Raw genomic sequence first — 23,959 nt, forward strand, 5'->3', positions numbered from 1 at the left:
TCATTAATGTCATTAATTATGCAATCATTTTCATGCTGTGTTAAGACATGCTTATGCTGTTAACAGAAATTCACATGGCCAAACTTAATTATCTCAATAATCATGGCTTACAAATCAGACTATTAGTTGGAACTGTTGCACTGCATTGTATGTAACTTTATTATTCTCAGAAAAACTCATACAGTTTAATTCGGGTCACTTATTATCTGAGGATTACACTTTCAGCCCATTTCAGTTTGGTTTTAGACCTGGACGTAACAGCTTGACTGCAGTATGCCAGGTAATAAATGATGTCATCTGTTCTCTAAATGAGAAGGAGTGTTGCATTGCATTGCTCACACAGTGAACTATAATATTATTTTGGATAGAGTTAGAGTCATTGATTTTGACATGAATACATGTAACTGGTTTCACAGTTTTTTGGTGGAACTCAAGGAATAGTTGCTGATGATCAGTCTGCTTTATCACAAAAGAGGTCGATACTAGAACCTCAGTAGATTACCTGGACTAATGCCTGGTCTTTCTAAGCTCACCACACCTCGACTGAACTGAGGGCTACTTTGATGCTTTTTCTTGCTTTCTTTTCAGCCTCAGAGGGATAAATCCTTTTTTTGAGACATGCTTGTGGTGATGTACATCCAAACACTTCCAGTGTGCATGAATGTGACTCCAGCTCTGACAATGAAAATGATTAAACCAGCAGCATTAAATCTGTCAGTCTGTTAAAACGTTTGTCAAAATATTTATCTTTCCCTTGTATAATTACTATTCATATAACACACACATACATACAGTGACATTTCAAGAGCTCTTGGGGGCCCCCTGCTGGTGTGGTGTGGCCAAACTTCATGATCTTATTAGTCTGTGTATTCCCCGGCCGGCTCTGATTGTGGCAGTAACTGATGCTCAAATCAAAATTGTTCAAAAGTATCTGAGTACCAGGTTAGAAGAAAAATGTTCTTTCATACTCATGATGTAGAGTTTATGAAGAAGCTGAAAGTTACGCATACAATCTATATTTAAAGGCAAGGAATGGAAGAAATGTAAAGAAATGGCCATTTTCACGAAAGAACATTTATACATTGGTATTTCCTGTTATTAAAATTATTTCAGAATTGGACTATTATATAGGCAATATTTATTCCAGTATTTAATAGATTATATAGCATACTAGATTTCTTATAAAACATTAAGTTAAATGAAATTGTGGTTCTGGTATGGTATTTCTTTTCAGGCAATACTGTAGCCACCATAGTCCCGTCCTGGGTCCTTTCATAATAACAACATGGCCGCGTTCTGCAGAGGCAGACACCGGTGGAAAAAGATTAATTGTTTGCATATATTTTCAAGAAAACTGACAGGTAAGGTCAGGTTATTTAGTTTGGGCTGCGTGAGCAGAGAACTAAACTTGACGGTGTAAACAACTGAAATGTTTCACAGCGCACCAACACGGGAAGAGCTGTCATTTTATCAGAATAATCTCTGTAGCTCCTTAACTTTACGTCAGCTTTAGTTTTTGGAAAACTGCATGGGCTTTTTCATTGTCAGACACTGGTTTTATGGTTGCGTTAACTGGCTAATTCCTGAGACCAAACAGCAGTTTCATCATTCGGTTATTTTCTTGCTTTAAACTCTCAGTACATGATAAGTGGTAAATGGTAAATGGACTAGTTCTTATATAGCGCTTTTCTACTCTGTCTGAGCACTCAAAGCGCTAAAAAGCTTTCACTACACACCCCTCTGTGTTTTGGGGGGAATAATTATACTGTCTGTGGGAACAACAGCACAACGTTTGCTTTAAGACTAAAGTGAGACACAAACACACAAAGTTTCAGCATAATGTAATTAAAGTTGTCATGTAAAGTAAGTGGAAAGGAAAGCAGACTGCTGTTCCTCCTCTGGACTCTGTTTAATCTAGCACAGGACGGGCGTCTTTACAAACCAGTTCAGTTGAGAAGTATAAATGAATAAAGCTGAAAGTCTCCATCACATTTTAATGGCTTGATTTCAAATCCACTGTCATCGTGTAGTGTAGAGCCGTAAAAGTACAGAAATTGTTTCACTGTAAATTCAACAGTAACAGAAACACAACTTTAACTGTACTGATAACGGTTAGAGGTGGGACTCACCAGACACCCCACGGTACGATATTATCACAACACTTCACTCACAAAACTATATTATTGTCATTTTTTAAAACATCTTGCAACATGCAGAGTATTGCAATAACATAAATTGGGATTTATCACCATTTTTCAACTGCAAATTGTCCTCAAAGCGAAACTTTGTCAATATCTGTTTGATCTGGTGAGATAAAGTTATCTCATGCCAGTTATTTTCTTGCTGGAAAATGAGAGTGTCAAGCATACCAGCACTGTCACTGAAACCTGCCATAAATGTCATAAGATGAAGTCAGTCTGCTATCAGTCTGTGAGTGAATGGGGCCAAGTTGGCAATTACATGCCAGCATTTAATTGTGATAAATTGTTGAAAATCATATCTGTTGTTATCTACATAGACAGAAATTTACATTTAGCTATTACACGTGAACTCAGCAACCTTCCTGTTCTATTGGGATATAACCAGAATACAACCAGCTGGCAGCCAGTTGAATCGAGTCCCCTCGAGTTGTGCTCATTAACAAAGACTCATTCAGACTGATGGCAACATGCTGTCTGCATTTATAACTTAGACAGCAATTATTTGCAAACGATCAGCAATCTCTCTGAGTGACTGCAGTCAGTCCAAGTTGGGCTGTGACTGTTTGCAGAAAGGTTGCCTCCTATCACATCACCTGCGCAATCACCTTTTGAGCAAAAGTGGTTGTGAATGTTCAGCTCCCTCAAGCTCTAGGAAACCATTTAGTCACCACAAGTTGTAATCAGTGTGAAAAACATTCAATACAATCACAGGCAGCCACTGATTGTTGTTGTTGTTGTTTTTTTCTGTAGATGCAAGGAGGTTTCTGTCCAATTTTTACTTGTGTGACTGAGCCATTAGCTTGCTCTGAATTAGGAGTTTGCTTTGTGTCTTGTGTTGGATGTTTTTTTTGGTTGAGCCAGTTTAATGTAAGTTTGCTCGGCTCGGTATCTCAGGATGGTGGTGCATGAGATGAGTCCTCTTGTTCGTAGTATTCCCAGAGTATTGTAAATATAGATATTTGGCATCCTTGTATTGATACAATATTGCCACGCAAGCTGTATCAGTGTTTCCCCCCCACCCCTAATAAATAGACTGTGTCTACTATTGATCTGATATTCTCACACAGGAAAGTATGACTATGACCTGTTGGTTATTGGTGGTGGCTCTGGAGGTCTTGCCTGTTCCAAAGAAGGTGGGTTGTTTTCCTTGTTATTCCTTAATTTTTCCACAGTCCTATTACCAAACCCAATAATAATATGCAAAAAATTTTGCAGCGGCACAACTGGGACAGAAAGTTGCTGTTTTAGATTACGTGGAGCCATCTGCCAAAGGTGAAATCCATCCAGCATGCTTTGTCAGTTATTTCCACCAAGTGAAACGGTGATTTAGAGATTCACAGGTCTAATTTTTAAGAATATTGTAAAATGCTTTGTCTCACAGGTACCAAGTGGGGCCTTGGTGGTACATGTGTCAATGTGGGCTGCATTCCTAAGAAGCTCATGCATCAGGCTGCTTTACTTGGTACTGCAGTCAAAGATGCTAGGAAGTATGGCTGGCAGATCCCAGGCACAATCACCCATGACTGGTAGGTTTAACCTAAGCTTAATTACTCTGTGGCTATTATGTCTCAACTGGAGAGAGGAGTAGAGAATGGCACCATCTAGTGATGTAAGTACAGTAAGACAGGCTTTGGCAAGTGTGGCGTGTCCTGTTTTCCTCTGCAGGTTTTTAGCAGCACTCAATTTTGAATGAATAAAAACAGATTTTCTTAAAAAAATTAGTTTGCATTGTTTAGTGCTACAATGCGGTGGTCGGTTTATAGCATTACCTCTGGTGTGTTTTCCAGGGCCACCATGGCTGAGGCTGTTCAAAACCACGTCAAGTCTCTGAATTGGGGTCACAGAGTTCAACTGCAGGACAAGTGAGTGAGAGCAGATCAGTTATATTATTTTTATTATTTTATCTGTTGATTTCACTAATGATGTGTTGTTTAGTTCATTCTTTTATTGAAGGACACAGTGAGTCACTCCTCACAGTTGCTGTCCTACAGCAATAAATGTTCATATTTGAAATAATCATATAAATCATTAGATTGTCTTCAGTGATTATTGTATACAACAGATATGAAATGTTTTCCATGTGCAGTTCACTTATCATGCCACGCTTAAACCCTCCCTCTTAATTTTCCATTCTGTACTTTCCATAAGATATTTATAAATGTTTACACGCCGGCCTAGTTCCGTTTTCTGCTTTTTCTTCATGGCGTCATATTGCTGAAGGCCTTACATTTGTGTTACACACACCACGCAGCTGAAGGATTGATCGTCAGTGACCACATGTTGATAGAGTGACTGGCTTTAGGGCAAACAGGTGTTAACCTGTGTGTGAATGTGCCCAAGCTTAACCCCCAATGTTTTTTCAATCCGGTGAGATCATTTGTTTGGGCTCGAGTATTAATATTACTCATAAGATCATATTTTTTTTTTCTTTTTATTAACAATTAGTCAAAAGAGGCTGTTTGGTAACTAAAGCAGAGACTTCACTGAAACATTTGAACATTCTTCATATTAAAAAAAAAAGCTGTTCTGCTTTAATCAATAATATTAAATACCTGTAGCAGATTAAACAGACAAAGCATATACAGTGGGAATTGATAGGTAATGACGAGTGAAATTAATATGAGGTTTTTGTGTAATTAAACACAAGTTATTGTATAACAAGCAGCACAGGATGAGACCAGAGGAGCATTTCTCTTCATTTTCAACTCTTCTATTCTTGCTGTCGTGGTCGGCTGATCCTTCCTGACATCAACAAATACATCTGCCAGCAAATGTCACCTGTTAAAAAACAAAAAACTATAGACTAATACAAAAATGACAGTCATGACATAAACCACTATTGTCTGAACAAACACTAACTAAACATATGTGGTGTGTGCTTGTTTCTTGTGCAGCTTCCCAAATTGTAACTCCTCTTAAAACCTTTGACAAATATTTGTGTATAATCAGCACCAGCGTTGTGTTTGTTTGCTGTTTTGCAGGAAGGTGAAATATATGAACCTCAAAGGAAGTCTGGTGGATGAACACACTGTCAGAGGACTGAATAAAGCAGGGAAAGAGGTGAGCTGCAATAATAACTGAAACTGGATGTTGGTTATTGAGAATATAACACATTTTATAAATGTTTATATCATGTATATGTTCCATTTGAACATGGTGGGTGGGGCTTCTGTGCTCCCAGCTAGAGCGTTCAGCCGTGCTTGACCATATTAAGGATGCCCCCTATGTTTAACATCACACAGAGCCAAGAACAGAGAAAATGTCAGAAATTGAGAGTGTACATTGGTCTGAAACCTGAGCTTTACCAGAACACATTTGAAATGTTTAAAATGGTGTGTGTCTATTATATATATATGACAGAAAATATGGAAACACATAAAAAGTCTCCTTTAAATTATGACACTAAGACTCACAGAGAGCTCTGTTTCCATCATCACCATCATGCAGAATACTGCAGGGACCACTTGCTTTCATTTGACATTTCCTTGTGTTTTGAAGGAAATGAACAAACACTGTTACTTATCGCTTCCCTCTCCTCTTCTATAGACCATCCTGACTGCCAAGAACATTGTGATTGCCACAGGTGGACGGCCCAAGTACCCCACTAATGTAAATATGGTTTGGAACGACAATACTACTCGCGAGTTTTAAAGAGGAAACTGTCGCCCCTTTGTTGTGTTTAACATTACTGACTTATCTGTTGACTGATTGACATTTTTATTCACAGCTTTAACTGTTATTACAGATTCCTGGCGCGGTGGAGCACGGCATCACCAGTGACGACATATTCTGGTTGAAGAAGTCTCCTGGAAAAACGTGAGGACACCTAGCCACATACACACACATCTCATATTAAACTATTAGATAAGGGAGATTTAAGCCAGCTTGTTTCCTCCATGTGGTTCCTGCTTCTAAGTAACTGCAGGATCGCCGTCATCGTTCTCTATACGTTGCGCTACAGTGAGAACAGAATCTTCAACTTTTATTGCCGCTCTACCCACCAAGCTACCTTGCTCGCTGACATGGCACATCCCGCCGTCACGCACTGTAATCATTCATCAGGGACATGCAGTTTGTTTTTCTCCCTTCCTGTCAGCCTGTCCTCGCCTCATGATTGAGATTAGCGGTGTGCATCCTGACCTTAACAGAACAAGCCCTCTAATCCAGCCATTTAGTGCCTGTCATCACCTGGTTAATTGGTCTTTCCCTGACGTTTCCTTTTGGCACATCATGCAGATGGTGACTAGTGGTTGTGGTGTACCTGGGCTGCGGAGGTTGTTTGCTTTACGGTGATGGATAAGCAGAAATAGTTATTCAGATATTAAAGCTTCATATAAACCTAGACATGTAGTTATTAACTGTTGTTTTTTTTTTTCCATGTAGAATTTGATTGTTTTGGTTTGGGGAATGTAGCAACCTGTTGTATTGTCTTGTTAAAGACCATCCAATGTTTGTGTATGAAGCTAAATTATTCACTCAGAGAGACCACTTGAGCTCAGGAAGTCCTTTGATGTAAGAGCGTGTTGGTTAGTGAAGTCCTCCAACTTCCCCACAGGCAGACAGCTGTGCGTTAGCATTAGCCTCCTCACAGCAGGAACTTAATCACACACTGTGGCGTGAGCTGAAGATGATGCCGTCTTGTCGAGGCATCAGCTGTGCAGGTGAGGTCCAGGAGGCTCTTGCTGAGGGGGGGGGGGGGGGGGGGGGGGGGGGGTGATGGGTGTCTAATCGACCTTGAAGCAAACACACACCCAAATGACAGATTTGGCTTCGGGGCCAAAGTCCAGCCAAACCTGGCTGCCATCGGCATGCTATCAGAGGAAAACAGTGAGCATGTGCCAACAGGACCTTAATACTGGTCTGGCACAGGATTTGGGTTTTTGTAGTGGATATAACTTTGTATCATGTTGTGTAGTGGACACACCACATGTAGTGTAAGTATGTTTTCTATGTTTTGAAGAGAAATGAAACACTGACAGAGCACAAAATGCCATTAATGAAACATGAAAATAGTCACGCATAGATCCATATATGGTTCGTGCTTCTGTAGAGATTCAAAACAGTCGCTAAGTCACTTGATCTTAATGCTGGATGTTTGGCAATTCTCACAATGAGAGCAAATCTGTGGTAAAAATATATTTTTCCTCCTTTCCTCGAGGTATAAACTCTACTGTGGTTTTAGAGAATTGTTAGAGCCCTCAGCGCCTGTTTAAGTTGGGGACAAAATGGCCCTCTTTTGGGCCAGCTTGTTGTCAACGTGCTGTAACCTCGATACCACTGCCTCTCGCATAACTCGAGACACTTCTGTAATAATTTGCAGTAATTGGCCCCAAAGCATATATTTTAATATTACTTTCCAAAAGTCAAAGTTAAAAAAAATGCATATAAACACAAAATCCAGAACAAAAAGAGGAGCTGAAGTAGATAAATCACAATGTGTACAAGTTTAAAAAAAAAAAAAAAAAATCCCTTTTTTTTTTCTTTCATCGCTTTACTCCAATAAATGTTTAACTAGGCATTAAAAAGAACTGTAAATGTTTGAATATCACCAGAAGGCCAATGTAGGAAGACTGTGTACACCAAAAAAATAACCGTGCTTTTTTTCCATACATTATTATTATCGCTGAGCATGAGCCCTGTGACAGATTGGTGACCTGTCCAGGATGTAACCGGCCTCACACCCTGTGACAGCTGGTATAGGCTCCTGAATCAGTGGGGAAAAAATAGGATAGTTCAGCGCTTACTAAAGTTTATCAAGCCCCCCCCTTTAAATGTATTATTTTAGAGGATTAATTATAGGTGTGTCTTGTTGTCTTGTTGGTGTGTAAGGATGGCTGCTCTGTCATTGTTGGACGATAAACAAAAACCGTTTATAGTCAAACCATTTCTTCTCTTTTGTTTTTTTTTTAACTCTGCCACAATCCTTTAATTTGAACCCACAAAGCCATTAGCCTCTATTACTTTGCTCTATACAGTATTTGTTCTGTTTGTGAATAAAAGCTGAAGCCTCCTCATTTCTTTTTCTCCATGTTCTCCAGTAAATGTCTGAATTTTGCTTTCTGGTAAATTGTGAGTCTTTCTTGCTGTTTCCTTTTCTGGTTCAGAGTTTTTTATTTTTTTTTTTTTTTCTTTTTAATATAAATGGTCACTTAAAGGTCTGCATTGATTCATAGTTGGAATTTTGACTTGCATATATGGTATATATATATATATATATATATATATATATATACTGCATATATAGTTTCACAATGGCTGAGATTTATAAAAGAGGATCATGTGAATGCATGGCTTCAGTAATGTGACGAGAATGCATATGCATATTTTTGCCTTTGTGCATACACACAGTTTTATGAAACTGGCCCCAAAAGTATTAACTTCCACCCAATACATAGTACTACATTTGCATTAATCTCATAAATACTGTTATTGTAAAGGACATATACCTACTTCTGAGAAGAAAACCAGTTAATGTACAAGAAAAACTGCTGTTCTAAAAATTCAAAGCAAATACATCAGTCATTGTGTTGAGGATTTAAACACTGACATTCTAGTTCAAGGCAGTCGTATTGTTACATTGTCACCCAGCTTTTGTAAGATTTAAAACAGTAATCTAAAATGTGCATGAGAGAAGAGGAAACAATGTGGCCAAACTGAAATGCTTTCAGAGAATGTGAGCAGCACGTAATAAACAATATCAAACTTGGACTGACATCAGTCCTTTGCAACAATATCTGATAAAATGCGGTGTCTTATTCGTGGCTTTTGAAGAACTGCCCAAGGTTAACAGGCAGACACCGGCTGCTGAAAGCAAAACTCCTTCCTCAGGAGTTGTGCCTGTAGTAAGGCGTTGGCTAGAGTCTCCAGCCACATGCTGCCACTGTGATCAGCCAAGCCTCGAGATATTTTGGATGTTTGTTGGGTGTCTCCCTGTCCAACTTGCTTCTTTAAATGAGATTAAAAAGCTTGACTTTCCCCCTTTATTATTAACAACTTTTTTGGTCTTTTGTTTTTTTTAAATTTTGTTGTCTGTTTTATCACAGTGATGCTTAGGCCTATGAACCTAATGCACGTTTATTGAGCTGATGTATATACAGTTACAATAGATGATTCACAGCTTCTGTTTTCCATTAAAGGTTGCCATTGTTGAAGAGGGTCAGCAGGGTTGTAAAGGTTCAAATCATCATCATCATCATCATCATTGTCCTGTAAAGAATATTTTGTATTTTTAAAAGAATGTGTTGCAGCTGTGCAGTCTCTAAACCAGTCTAACATACTGTCAAACATAATGGAGCAGAAGAAGGGTTGGGGTGGGGGGTTGTCAGGTTCTTAGCGATGAAAGTGTAGAATCATGCTAAACCTCTTTGCCTAATCTACTTTAAGCTACTTCACAATATGTGCTAAGTGCACTGTGCATTGCGTAGATGTGGGGAACATGGATGCCGGGCTTTCAGTGGTAGTGATAGCATGGACGGGCAGGATGTGCCGCAGGCAGCCAGAGCTGTCAGGTGGAGCATACATAAAGGAGGAAGGTCTGTTTTGTGGCGTTAAAAGGGGCCTCATCCATGCAGGTGATGGGCTTCACTCAGCGGGAAGATGTGTGGATTTGAGCCCTTAACATGGCACACCCCTTCTGTAGGGATTAGCCTAAACACTAGCAATTAGACCTCCTCAGTGCTACAGATCTCAGCATGATTACAAGCATGATTCACCTGGACCACACGCGCACACAGTACACACAAAGTTTTTACTGTCGCTGTTTTCTGCATTTTCTTCACACATCCACACTTGTGAGGTTATGAAGTTTTGGAAGTCATCACCTCTCTAATTCTGGGATTTAAAGTAAACATTTTTAGCTTTTAGCTTTGGATTTGTTTTGTTTTATTTGGCCAAAGTGAGCTGCATAAATGATGAAATGTATCTTTATTGCATTGTTAGTTCTGCTGAGAGCTTCTCTTTATTTGTGTTTTGCAGACTTGTGGTTGGAGCCAGCTGTATCCTTTATAGATGAAGCCATTGTGTAAAGTGTGCTGATGATCAGCTGACAAATCGTAAAGGTGGTGTCTTAATAAAAAGTAAGATTGTCATCGGACATTCAAATGATATGAAAAACTGTAATCTTTAACTTGATATTGCTCAGATGTAGCTTTGGAGTGTGCAGGCTTCCTCACAGGCATCGGCTTGGACACCACAATGATGGTTCGCAGCATCGCCCTTCGGGGTTTCGATCAGGTATTGCTCTCTGAACAAGCTTCTGCATATTCTGGGGGTCGTGGTAGAAATTTTTGTCATGTTTGAATTTGGATGTCCCCCTTTTTTATTTGTGCAGCAAATGGCAGGTCTAGTGACAGACTACATGGAAGCCTATGGGACGAGATTTGCATGGAAATCTGTCCCAAACAGAGTAGACAAACTTCCCTCGGGAGCTCTCCAGGTCACCTGGACCAACACCCAGACAGGGGGCGAGCACAAGGACACATTTGACTGTGTGTTATGGGCAGTTGGTGAGTTTGTGTGTCTGTGTGCGTTAGAAGGACATCTTGGAGATCTAATGGAGATCAATATCTGTGAGAGGCAGAAACTCATTATATTGCTCACTGACACCTGAAAGATTAGATGTCCATACTGTACTGTTAACTTGACACTCTGACGCAAGTTAAATGAAGATTCGAGACTTGACCTGTACCTGACTGCTGGGAGTCTTCAGTTCTTTCAAAACATTCACATTTTGGCCTCGATTCTGACTTTTCTTTATTGAACTGATACTTAGCTTGAACATGTCTTCACCTGCATCTTGACTAAGACTTAGTTTGATGAAAGGTGGAATAGAGCATGGGAACCAATTTAAAAAAAAATCACAAACATTAGCTCATAGTAGCATTGTGAAATGCAACATGACCTTAATATGTTGCAGTGAGCCAACTGATGTTCAAGTTCATTAAGTAGCACTTTATCCCCCTTTTTTTTAGAGTGTTTGTTGAGATTGCATCTAATAGATCCCCTGGCTTTAGCCTCATATCCCTGTAATGAAACTCTGGTGTTTCTGTTTTCTTCCTGCCACCGATTTCACTGTTATCCAGAATAGAGTGCAGTGTCAGCAGATAATGCATGAATCAAGGCTGAAAACAAAGTAATAAAGCCTGAGTGATGGGAATGGCCAGGGGAAGTGTTAATCACCCACTCCTGTCTCTCCGGCTCTCTGGTTGAGGAAGGGCAGGATGCACCCAGGCACAGGGTCACCACATTCCCCTCTTTGTTCTCCATCTCTGCTCCTTCCTGTCTGTGCCAACCTTGCGGAAACCAACCTTGCATCTGTCACTGCCATCCCTGCTCGTAACCCTCTGCCTGCCATTACCAGCAGCCCTCCTCCTCTTCTTACTTATCTGTTCATACTGTATTCTATCATTTCACTTCTATTATACCAGCAGCGTGACTAACAATGGAAGGAACAAACTGTCAGGGCCACAGTCATGGGTTTGTTTGTGTTGCATGCTTTCAAAGGCAGCACTTTGCTTCCAAAAAACTGTCCCAAAAAAGGGTTTTTTCTTGATTTGAGTGTTTGCGTGAGAGAGAAGGGGGGGATCCATTTGCCCAGTGCGTGTGACAGCGACGAGGATGTGCGTGACCCTGCAGCTGAGATGACGTTCTTTCTTCCCTCCCGCGGCTGAATTCCCACGTCGTCTCAGCTTTAGACTTTTGGTGTGAATGTTTCCGCTGAGTGCATGTATCAGCAGACACATGCGTGAGATGCTGCTTCGCTTATGTTTCCTTTATTCTTCAGAGGGAGAGTTCAACAAAAAAAGGTTTAAAAACTCCTTTGGTCCTAATTCCCTGTGCACTAAACACCCATGTTTTTCTAGTTTGTTTTTAGCCTTGTTCACTCTACATTTTACCTGATTTGCAACAACGCCACAGTTTTAAAGGAGCTTCCAGAAATTGTCAAAGTTTCCTCTCTGTTGGTGCCGCTAGCTGAAGCTCCTCTGAGGGCTGTATCTATATCAATGACAGCTTTTGTTCCCATACAGTAAAGTGAGAACCAGTAACAATGTGGCTTTTGCTCTTTGATGTGTGGATGCAGGAGTTATGAGTACAAGGCCACTTCCTTTTACTGCTGCCTTACACTAGAGGCCAGGCAGGGTCCCAGGCCTCTGTGGAGTTATTAAAGGCCAGAGGGTACCAGGGGACGGTATCACCACCGTCTACCACATCCTTCTCTATGGCCATGCCTCCCTCCACCTTTCCCCCGCTCCTTCCTGACCTCATGGCTACTCCTATGTCCAGGTGTGCCCACAGAAACACATCAGGAAACAGAACATTTGCACACTTCCTGCCATGCATACAGAGAGTGGGCACATTAGTCTTCCTCCTCACTGTCCTCTGCACTGCTCAAGGATGACGTTTAAAAACATTTCCTTTTTGTTTTACAGGACTTTTGCTGCTTTTTAAAAAAATAAGATTTGATTTCAGTTTTCTTTTTCTCCAAGTCTCCAGTTTAACACTCTGCTGACCTGCTTCATCCGGTCTGTACGAGTGTTATTTGATCCGACTGAAAATGCCAGCAGCACAATCAACCAAGCTCGCAGTTGTCATCACATTTCAATTAAAATGTTGCTGAAGTTTGATTGTTGCAAAAAGGTACACGAGCTCACATATTACCATCAGATCCTGGCCCACTGAACCAGCGAGAAAAGGACAGGGAAACTCTGACCGTGTTCTTTGGTTGGCAGGAAATCGTGTGTTCTCACAGGATTTTATCACGCAAACTAAAACGCTCAGTGGGATTTTTCTAGTTTGACACACTTGTTTAAAGAATAAATACATTAAGACTTTCCCTATTTCCATGGCATCTGCTATTCTACATAGAGCTACTCTGCAGTTATTCTGTATGAACTGATGCCTCGAGAATATCTCGTCTCGTATCTGCACGTCGTTTCATTTTGTCTTTGTTTATATGATTGATGAGATAAACACCCAGCCTCATTTTACCTCGTGGAGGCTTGTTGTGGCTAATTAGCTTACCAGTTCCTTATACTTGCTGGATGATTGTGTGTCATTTGTCCAAGTTCAAACCTTATCAGCAAGCCAGTTGTTGTTGTTGTTGTTGGTTTTTTTTTGTTTGTTTTTTTTCTTCCCTCCAGGTAGAGTGGAGCATGCTGCAGTACAGCAGTGACTGGAGTTACAGACAGGAAAGCCAGACATGTAGAAAGAGTCTGTACTTTCTCTCAGATCTCTCAGAATTTATTGATAAGTTTTTATGGGCCTATTTGGATATTTGCTATTTAGATTATATAGTATACAGTGTCTCAGTTACAGACATGCATTTGTGTCAGAGAGGTGTGCCTTTTGAAACAGGATGTAGACCAGTATCAGACACAAAGTCTCCATTTAAACTCTAGGCAAAACTAAACTAGACTAAACAAGTCAGCAACAGTTAAATTTAACCTACAAGTGCAGTGCAAACATCACTCTGCAATATGAAACATCTTACAGGCTGTCATAAAGCACTGGTTAATCTACAAGTTTTAACTGCTGACCTCATTCAGATAAATTGTTCATGTCACATGTGAAGACAGTGTTGGAATTACACATTAATAAATGAGGTCCTTTTAATAAATGCATTTATACATTAAATAAATACTAATTAGGACCTGATTTATTCTTAATGTTAAATTAATAATATAGAAATAAAAAAAAATAGAAACAAAAATACATTACAATTCAATCTAAATACAAAAGATACAATTTCTTAATTTTATTTTAATTTACTACAAATTATTAAACTAGAGAATGACAAGTATTGCAGTGTTTGGGTCTCACAGGACAGGAAAATATTTAGAAGTCCTTCTCTCGGGAATTGTTAATGACTGCCTGACTTCCCTGACTCCTCCCTCTCTGTGCTCTCTAGCCCATTAAGCCACACATGCTGTAGAACCTAAGACAAGTCCCTGTAGCCCCCCTGGCCTGAGAGGAAGGGGAAGGACGTTGTTCTTCGGCTCCAGCCAGGAAAAAGGGTCTCGGGGGTTTGTTATTTTTGCTGTCCGATAGCATCTACATGGGCACCTCAGGGCTGGGTGTTTATTGTGCTACCCACGCAGGTTGCAAAAAGCTATGTTGAGAATGGGGGAGCATGTGGTCCATGCTCCATCACCATGGAGACTTGGTGTTGACAGCATCAGTCAGCCGTCCCCCAGGAAGTGTCAGAAATTGCACCTTGGGATATCCCATGGGGTCAGTGGGATACCCATTCACAGCTGCTCATCAGCTGACCAGATGAATGAGTTTTTGCCTTCAAGTTACCAGTAAAGATGCTGTGTCAAGATTTGTGTTGTTATCCAACCAACATCCAAGCCTAAACCCAGAGATATTAAACTTACAATATGTAGAACAGAAAAAAGATTCTCATAATTGAGATGTTGGTAAAATTATTGGATAGCTGCTGATTTAAAACCTTTCTCTGTCCAGCATGCCATTTGAATATCAAGCAGGCAAACAGCATATTAGTATCTAGTCTTTAGACATCTCTTGTAATTTTCAGAGGGCTGTTTGTAGTACACGGTGTGTGTCTGTCCTCTTCCACACTGTATATACACAGTATATTTTGTTTGTGTGTGTGAATGGACTCCACTAGACCCCTGAAGGTGTGCTGTGTTATCTGCACCAATATGTCAGCAACAGATCCTTAAAGATCCTGTAAGCTCCGAGGTGGAGCCTCCATGGACTGGACTTGTTTGTCCAGCACATCCCACAGATGCTCGATTGGATTGAGATCAGGGGGATTTAGAGGCCAAGTCAACACCTCAAACTTGTTGTGCTCCTCAAATCATTCCTGAACCATTTTTGCTTTGTGGCAGGGAGCATTATTCTGCTGAACGAGGCCAGAGCTATCAGGAAACTTTTTCTGCAATTTGAGCTACAGTAGCTTGTCTGTTGGATCGCACCATACGGGTCCATGTGCATCAATGAGCCTTGGCCCCCCAATGACCCTGTTGCTGGTTCACCACTGTTCCTTCCTTTGTCCACTTAGTGGTGGACTAACCACCGCAGACTGGGAGCATCCTACAAGAGCTGCAGTTTAGGAGATGCTCTGACCCTGCCATTGGAAATCAATCACAATTTGGCCCTTGTCAATCTCACTCAAATCCGTACTGTTGTCCATTTTTCCTGCTTCTAACACATCAACTTTGAGAGTAAAATGTTCACTTTCTCCCTAATACAGCCCACATAAACAGTGTTATTCATTTCACCAGTCAGTGGTTATAATGTTAGTGTGTAGTCCAGGAGTAATTAATGATGTCGCTCTCTTCTTTCTTTCCTAATATTTCCTAAAACCTTCAGGTAGAGCTCCTGAAACTAAAGCCCTGGGGATAGACAAGCTTGGCATTCAGCTCAACAAGGAGACGGGGAAAATAATTGTAGGTGCTGATGAATCTACGTCGGTGCCAAACATCTATGCTTTTGGTGACATTGGTGAGGTAAGCTTTGTCAACAGATGTCACATTGACAGCAGACACTGCCTTTATAAGGGTCTGAAGTGGACAAACAGCACAATGCTACAGTGGCTGAAGTACACACATCTGGCCCAGAGATACATCATCTCAGTTGTATTCTCTGTTATATTAACATGTAATTCTATAATAATCACATCATTGTATGTTTGCAAACTATGAGCTGGTTGTCTTGACTGAAATTGCAGAGCTGTTATTTCTTACGCTGATGTTTATTGGACAGAAGATGAGCTAAAGTTAGGACTCTCCAAACTAAACAGACGGTCAAGAGCCTCTCAGAACCTTTTTTTGTTTGTTTGTTTGTTTTTGCATTTGAAGCCGAGTCTTTTCTGCCACTACAGAGAAGGTCCAGATTTATAAGATTTCAAAAATAAGCTTTTATGACACAAAAAGGGACGTGAGAATTTATTTTTGTGTTAGTGGATTTCAAATCCATTTCAGTATCCAAACACTTCACTTTATTGTCCGACTTCCAGTTCTTGCTAGAAATACTTAGACTATATTTAACAAATGTGAATGAAAGTAAGAAGCAGTTTAACATAGAAAATGAAGCAGTCAAAAAGGATTTTGCATTGGTCTATACTGTGCATTAATAAGGATATTCATATTTCAGAATGGTTGATGTTAAAAAAAAAAAAAAGAAGTAGGGAAACTCTTGATTAGCATTGAAGCAGAAAGGATGAATGCTGAAAGCAAAACAACCTTAAGAAAATAGCAAAAATTAAAGGCTCTTTTTCTCATTTGTTTTTATTAATTTTATTGTTTTTATTAATTTGCTTTAGATGATAATTTTTTCTCATAAGACTTCAACAGGCCAGCTATATCCACAATGCTCTCATTAGAGGCCTCACTAACAGCAAGAGTGCAACAATCCTTGAATCACTGCAGTAGCTTTTTTTTTTTTTTTTTTAAATATTATTCTACTTGAGCATAAAGAAGCATCCAGACTCTGATTAAGTGAAGGTGTGCTACGAGCTACTCTTCAATAAAGCCCCGTGTTACAGACTGAAGCAACTGTGTTAAGACTAGTTATACCTGCTGGATGTAATGTGGTATTGTTTTTTTTTCCCCACCACAACCAGCTGTATACTTCCTTCCTGCCTCCAAGCCTCATGGCACACACCAGCAGTGTCTTTTTGATTGACAGCTTGCTATGATCAGTTGTGCTGCACCTTAAACTGTCTCTCAGGTTTACACAGCAGCAGTTTTTTTTTTTTGTTCTTCATTTAAAAAGCTCAGGGGTTGATGTCCCTCCCAATTTGTCCAGTGCTTTGATTTATTTTTTTTTTCCTTTTCTTTCTTCCATCTTAGAACAGAGTGCCAAGAAATGCATTATAATGACACATGCTGTCTGGTGTTTAAACCGTTACTGGAAGACCAGAGTGCACAGCCGCATACATGTTGAAGATGTTTTTGGACAACAGGATGTGCGGTGGCAATTTAACAGGTTTAAGTCATGCCTTCAGAATTGCCCTGCAGCGTTACTGTTTCCTGCGCACTTCAGTCCTACGTCTGTCTGCCGATGTATCCGGAGCTGTATGTTTGTCTCTTTTGGCAGACTTCCAAAACAATAAATGCAAAAACACAGAAGCAGATTTTTTTTTTTTTTTTTAAGTGAGTGAGACAGTTTTAATGTTTAGCACTTGTTGCTTATGTCACTCACTGACTCAATATTCTTCTTCTGTGGCTTTGTACTAATGTATTAATATGCATAGTTTGCATAGTCCATTTGTATGCGTTTAGTGATAGAATTAAACTGATGTTGTTATTTAATCTGAAAATGAACTTTTTATGATTAAGGTAGGAAAGGAAATGGAAAAGACAGGGTTAGGGTTTGGAGAAAGACCAAAAGAAAAGGATAAAAGTTTTCTAAGACACTTGAATTGAAAGCTGTTGCAGAAAAACAACAGCTGAGACAGAGCTCCTGTACTGCTGATAAAAGTATCAGTACAGAATGTGAGGAGGACACTAGACGAGCCCTTGAGTCCACGCTGCACTCCACTCCACTGTTAACTGAGTAGTACGCAAAAGTCACTTGTAAATGCATTAAAAAAGTTTACCTGTAAATTTCTGCAAGTCTGCTTTGCAGAGTCAAGAGCCTGAAGTGAGACTGTTTGAGCTCATGTATCATTGGTATGCTGCTGTCAGCGTCTCAAACCTGACAATCTATGCTCAGCTAGATTGTCAGGTTGGAGCTGTTGTATTGTGGGGGTGTGTTGCAGCTGCAGGAAATGTAATCATATGTTGAAGGTCACAAATGTCAAATGCTGTTTAATAATTTAGTGACTTATTGGTTGAATAATTTTGCTAATGGGCCTTTATGGATTTATGTTATTAAACTTAAGTATTATTAGTTTAAAAAAACACTGAATGTTCTCTGGCTCCTACAGAGGTGCTGGTTATTTGGATTTGCTTAAATCTGCTTCTCATTACTTGAAGTGCAGATGAAGGGTGATTAAAAGATACTGTTTGTGACTGTGTGTGTGTGTGTGTGTGCGTGTGTCAGATTTACTGAGTTCAAATTTCTTCTGCTTTAGGGGCGTCCTGAGTTGACCCCAACAGCCATCAAAGCAGGAAAGCTTCTGGCTCGCAGACTGGCAGGTCAAAGCGCTGAGCTCATGAACTATGACAATGTAAGATACACATACACACGCCCGCACGCACGCACGCACATACACACAAAACAGCATCTTCCTTGCTTGTGGGGTCTTCTGCATCTATTATATTATGCCTCATTTGAGTCTAATTATGACCATTTCTGCTGTTTTCGTGGTTGGAGTCTCTTATGTACTCCCCCATCCAGCCCCATATGATTCATACCATAATGTGCCAACATTTTCCAAAACATCATCATTCTTCTTCCTATGTATACTTTATCATCCTTCAACAAGTCTTAATGAAGGCTTTATTATAGTTGTTTGGGTTTGCATCCTACAAGAGACTAACATAAGACCAAGACTAATAAGCTGCTGTCTATTTGATACGATATTCACACCATATTAATCTGTTTGAAATATGTCACTATTTGTATATGCAGTATTTGGAGCGCTTTTTTTTTTTGTTGTTAGTGAAATAAAAAGCCGAGTATTGAGATTTTCAAACCCACGTGAGGTCCACGATAGGGCAGACATTTTAATCAAGGACTTTTTAAGTCTGTATACTTATTTTGTGTGACAGGTGCCCACCACAGTGTTCACCCCGCTCGAGTACAGCTGTGTAGGTCTCTCTGAGGAGGAGGCTGAGAAGAGGCACGGAAAAGACCGAATAGAGGTAAGTTTTATGGCTGTAAGGCAGCTCGAGGCAGCAGATTGGAAACAATATATCCCGAGTGGATTTGTAGTATTTTCATATGTCAAGATTTCATAAATATGTCCATGAAGCAGGAAAGCTTTGTGCATGCCCACAGAAGCAGGCCCCTGCTGGATGCTTTTAGCTAAAGTACAACAAGCACTAAGCTTAAAGACATTAAATGGAGTAGAGCTGACCATTCTTATAAAATACCTCACTTAGGATATGATATATTGAAGTATGTGAAGCTACAGATGACTTAATATGTGACTGATGTAACAGTTAACTTTAACTTTGAAACAAAAGGTAATTTAAGGGCACTTTCATTTAAGTGGTCTGTAAAGTGGTCTCTACACCATTTGTTAATATAACAACTGATGTGGCAACAAATTGCATTTGTGTCTATAGCTTTGCTCTATTGTTGGTTTATTCTCTGTGCTAGTACTCGATGAATGGCTGCATCTCACACATGCTCAAACAAAATGACACGGCCAGAGCTGGTGGCCTGTTACTGTCAACACTGTGCATTAAAAAAAAAAAAAGCACAATGGCCCCTAACACCTAAACAAACACTGACACACAGGTAAACAAAGCCATATTTTATCCTCTTGCGTATGTGCGCCATGTGCCAGATGATGGCCAAAAGCTGCGAGATCATTGATAAATGGTTTAGACGTCAAGCTGGGTGCTCTTGGAGGTGAGTGACAGGTGAGCAGTAGGCCTGATTGAGGTGTGTATGGGGTGATGACAGGTAGGCTGAGATCTGAAGAGGAACTGCAGCACCGGGCCCCGCCAGCTGCACGGCCCTCGCGACTTGTGCCGGCACGTTCGACCGTAGAATGAAACGCGCTAAATGCACGTCTCAGTGAAGACTTTGAAACCCAATCAGCACCTTAAAGCAGCGCTGAGATTGCTTTTCTTTTAGGCAGACTTTAACTGTAAGACAAAATACAGTACAGGGTATAGGACTATGACCTGAACATTTTTTTATTCTAAATAAAATCTACATCTAATGCTAGTGGAATTCAGGTATTTGTTCCATTGCTGGAATTGAACGTTTATTTTAGTTTACTGTATTTTTACCTTTTTTACACAAATGCATCATGACTCATGACTCCTATATTATTTTTATATTATTTCTCCTGTTCATGTGATATGTCCTGTATAGGTCTACCATGCTTTCTACAAGCCCCTAGAATTCACTGTTGCAGAGCGTGATGCCAGCCAGTGTTACATAAAGGTAAGACTCAGCTGCAGAGGTTTTTTTTATTTATTAGTATTTTAAATGACTGTATCATATCTTTTTGTGAATGCAAAGGACATGAGTTGCCAAAAGTTGTGCTTCTGTGACTGCATAATTGTAGTGAACATCAAACTGCTGCTCAATTGTAATTTTGTAACGTACTGACTCAAGAAATTAGTCTGATTGATCTAGCCATTTCATAATCCTTGTATCTGTGACACATGGAGTCAGCTTTAGCATCCACTTGTGCTGCTCCACCAAATGAAACCATAATAATGATCCATAAAGGTAATCGTTGGTCTGACAAATGAGCCACACACAGCAGATAGCAGCTAAAATAAGGAAGACCTTCTTGGCTTCAGGTGGTGTGTGAGCGGGGTGGCAATGGGAAGATCCTGGGTCTGCATTTCACTGGTCCAAATGCTGGAGAAGTCGCACAAGGCTTTGCTATGAGTTTCCAGTAAGTTAATAAATCCTCAATTTTATGTGCATGTTTTGGTCACATTTATTTTCTATTGATTGTGTTAAATTTATGTTGTTTTTTTTTAACTCTCAAAGTTACCAAAATATATGGAACGTATGTGGAAAAAATCACAAAAATCTTACCAACATATGTTGGAAAGGTTTTTGTTAGGTTTGGCTGTGGTTTTTCCACACACCTTTTTTTCTTTTTTTTGTCTGTGATTGTAATACTGTGTGATTTCAAAATGATCAGACTCTATTAACACTCTCAGCAGTCTTTACAAAGGACACTATTTTTATCTTCCTGTGGTCCTCAGTGGATTTGTTGTTTTTATAATCTTTTTTTCATGAGAACAATTGTGGCGATGTAATGACGCCATACCTAACGCAAGTAAAAGCAACTTTGAAGGACCTCTTGTTTGTGTGTCTCAGGTGTGGAGCGACATATTCTCACCTGGTACAGACAGTTGGAATCCACCCCACCTGTGCAGAGGAGGTGGTCAAGGTCCACATCACTAAGCGCTCTGGCTTGGACGCCACAGTAACCGGCTGCTGAGGTTAAGCACCTCGGCCTCTGAGCACACAGTGAGCACACAGGCTCCTCGGGTGAAGTCAGGAAGTAGTTAGACTAAGTTTATCCTGCTCTTCCTCCTTGTAGCTCTCCAGTTCTAGATGGCCTGCTGTTTTACTCCACTGGTTCCTGTGAATGAATGTCTCTTCATAGGCCAGTGATGCAGGTTATGTCAAGTGATAACCACAACAGTTATTGTACAATTTACACAAATGTCGTATACATGCTCTAAAATCACACAGCTATAGATGAGGTTCAGGAGAGGTCCGCCACAGAGCAAGCGTCTTTTAAATAAACAGGCTCATCAATCAGGATTACAGCCCGCGGTCAGAGTTTTGTTGAAACCGCACGAGAAATATAGACGGGGTCCGAGTGTTCTTCTGAATATATATTCTGCAAATATTGTTGTTTCTCTGGCTGTACTTCCTGTCCATTAGTCTTGTAGGTGACACATACCATACACCCCCCCACCATGACACTGATGGATGGCCCCAGGGCCTTCGCCACAGCGACACCGCTCCATTTCCCATGGACACACACAAATAGTCGACGGGGCGCCTGTCAGTCAGCCAGCAAACTCCCGGGCCAGGGCACCCCAGCTTGTTTACAGCCGAGCAGAACCCCTGCATGTTTCCTTCTATGTGCTCCACCATCCACATGCATGGAAGCAATACAGTGGGACTACTAATATGCGCTGTCAAAAGCTGTTTAGATGCCACATCCCAGGCACAGAGACCTCTATCTATTGATTAGAGTGCTGTGAGTGAGAGCTTTATTACAGCTGCAATACTCAGCCTCACCTAGAGGCGTCACTGTTGCCCTCCAGTTCTCTTTTTTTTTTTTTTTTTTTTTTTTTTTGAGAGGCACCAAGAATGACAGACAGGATAGTCAGTAGTGGATAAAACATAAACCTGAATACATTCAGGCTCTGCATTTAATCCCTTTAATCCCCATAAAAGAGATGTGCATTTGGATGAAGCTGGAAGGCAGGGTGCTTTTATTGGAGCCAAACTGATAAGGGTTATCTGTTGTGTATTTACATGAATGGCAGGTTAGTTCTCAAGAGTCATCACCCTTGAAGATAAGGTGAGTTGTTTATATCAATAAAGCAGTAATGGACCCCTACAATTTGCCAAAGTTTTCAACCTGCTGCCTCTATTAGACATCTTGGGTTTATTAAGTAGATGACGAGGGAGGAGGAGGGCTGTCAATAAGGAGGCTTGCAACATAAAATAGCAGTACCTAAGAGGAGGCTGCTCAGTGTAGTTTATTTTTATTTGAAGTCTAATCTGCCCAGTCTGATTAATGATTCTGATGAGGGGAGTGACAGTGTGCCAGGAGATGGAGAGATGAAAAGGAGAGAGCTACCAGGTTTATTTGGAACTGGGCTGGAGGAGAGAGAGAACTGAGTTCCAGCCCCAGTTAGGGAGGGGGGGGGGGGGGGGTCCTGTGTGCTCTGTTCAGGGCTGAGGTGCTGACTGAAGGACCCTGACCTCCGCTCAGCAGGAACAGCTTGACTCTATCACTCGGAGCACAGAGGGCTCATATGCTGCGGCACTGCATGGCAGGGGCCTTGGGAAAGGGAAGAGGGGGCGGTGAGGAGACAGACAGACAGAACCATCCAAGCAGCCAACCAACACAACACCAAGTGGTGCCCGGGGTAATTGAGTCCATGTTCCTGTGCTTAACAGGCCACTTCAGAGACCCCAGGTTGGGCCCAAGGCAGCGTGAGGGAAGTCGTTGAGGCCATCAGTGTAACTGTTATGTCTGTTTGCTTTTTGCCCTCCATTTCCCTTCTGCTTTGTTTTATCTGCTGTTATTTTATGCACAATATGATTGTTCAAACGCACAAAATTAAATAGTATTTATTTACATTGTTTAGCAACATTTCTGTCTAACTTGAATTATTTCTGTTCATTGTTGATCAGTCACTCTAGGCCCAAGTTTTGACCAGATAGCCTCAGCTGTGCTCCGCGGGGGGTCAGGGTTCAACTTTCAGGTCAGCCAGCTAATGATGACCTGCACTAAAACCCAAAACTGGGGAGTGCAGGTCTGATGTCACCTGGCTGCAAACTTTAGTAGCTGTAAATAGAGAAGTGTCATTTTCTGTTAAAGCTTTGTAATACATAATTTATATGTAAAGTAATAACACATTTGGATGCACTGTCTGTAATAAAGTAATGATACCGACTGATTTAGTGTTATGTGTCCTAAATAAATGACTGAATGGTTGTTGCAAATACAAAAGATCAAACTGGTTGTTTAAAAGGCAGGAAAAATGCAGCTGAAAGCAATGAAAATGTTTAAAAGAGGAAGTCGGCAATAATGAAAGTGTAACTCTAAATCTATCTGAAAGTATCTTCAGTGTTGATATCAAGCAGTGTCACAAGGGATGGTTCCACTTTGACCCTGAGTTGTCTCTGCTGACAGGCACCTCTGCTATACAGCCCTGTCACTCAGCCCTCTGCACCAACAATAGCAGAAATTCCACTGTGTTTGTTTGGTTAAGGACAGAGCTCTCCGAAAACCCCTGAACCTCCTTAGGAGCCACAGCAGCCTCATTCACCCTAGGAATGAAGTCGGTGTCAGTCCTAACCCAGACAGTGGGAGTAAAGTTCACCCGTCGTCTCAAGAATAATCAGCTCCATTTAACAATTGTCTCTCTTCTGCCGCTCCACAATAGAGCAAA

At 40.6% G+C, this 23,959-nt stretch overlaps 1 protein-coding gene across 1 annotated transcript; it reads left to right on the forward strand.

The window, feature by feature from the left end:
• Nucleotides 1–1,270: 1,270 nt before the first annotated feature.
• On the forward strand, nucleotides 1,271–23,454 carry txnrd2.2 (thioredoxin reductase 2, tandem duplicate 2). The gene is made up of 18 exons (XM_030737728.1): nucleotides 1,271–1,361; nucleotides 3,269–3,334; nucleotides 3,417–3,473; nucleotides 3,583–3,727; nucleotides 3,989–4,063; nucleotides 5,183–5,261; nucleotides 5,748–5,810; nucleotides 5,947–6,017; nucleotides 10,176–10,195; nucleotides 10,342–10,433; nucleotides 10,531–10,705; nucleotides 15,537–15,673; nucleotides 18,244–18,339; nucleotides 18,884–18,976; nucleotides 20,163–20,234; nucleotides 20,600–20,697; nucleotides 21,132–21,249; nucleotides 22,743–23,454. The coding sequence occupies exons 1-18, from the start codon at nucleotides 1,286–1,288 to the stop codon at nucleotides 22,746–22,748; spliced, it is 1,539 nt and encodes a 512-aa protein (XP_030593588.1). The 5' UTR covers nucleotides 1,271–1,285; the 3' UTR covers nucleotides 22,749–23,454.
• Nucleotides 23,455–23,959: the final 505 nt, after the last annotated feature.

This window comes from Archocentrus centrarchus, chromosome 9, assembly GCF_007364275.1.
Source record: "Archocentrus centrarchus isolate MPI-CPG fArcCen1 chromosome 9, fArcCen1, whole genome shotgun sequence".
Taxonomy (NCBI): domain Eukaryota; kingdom Metazoa; phylum Chordata; class Actinopteri; order Cichliformes; family Cichlidae; genus Archocentrus; species Archocentrus centrarchus.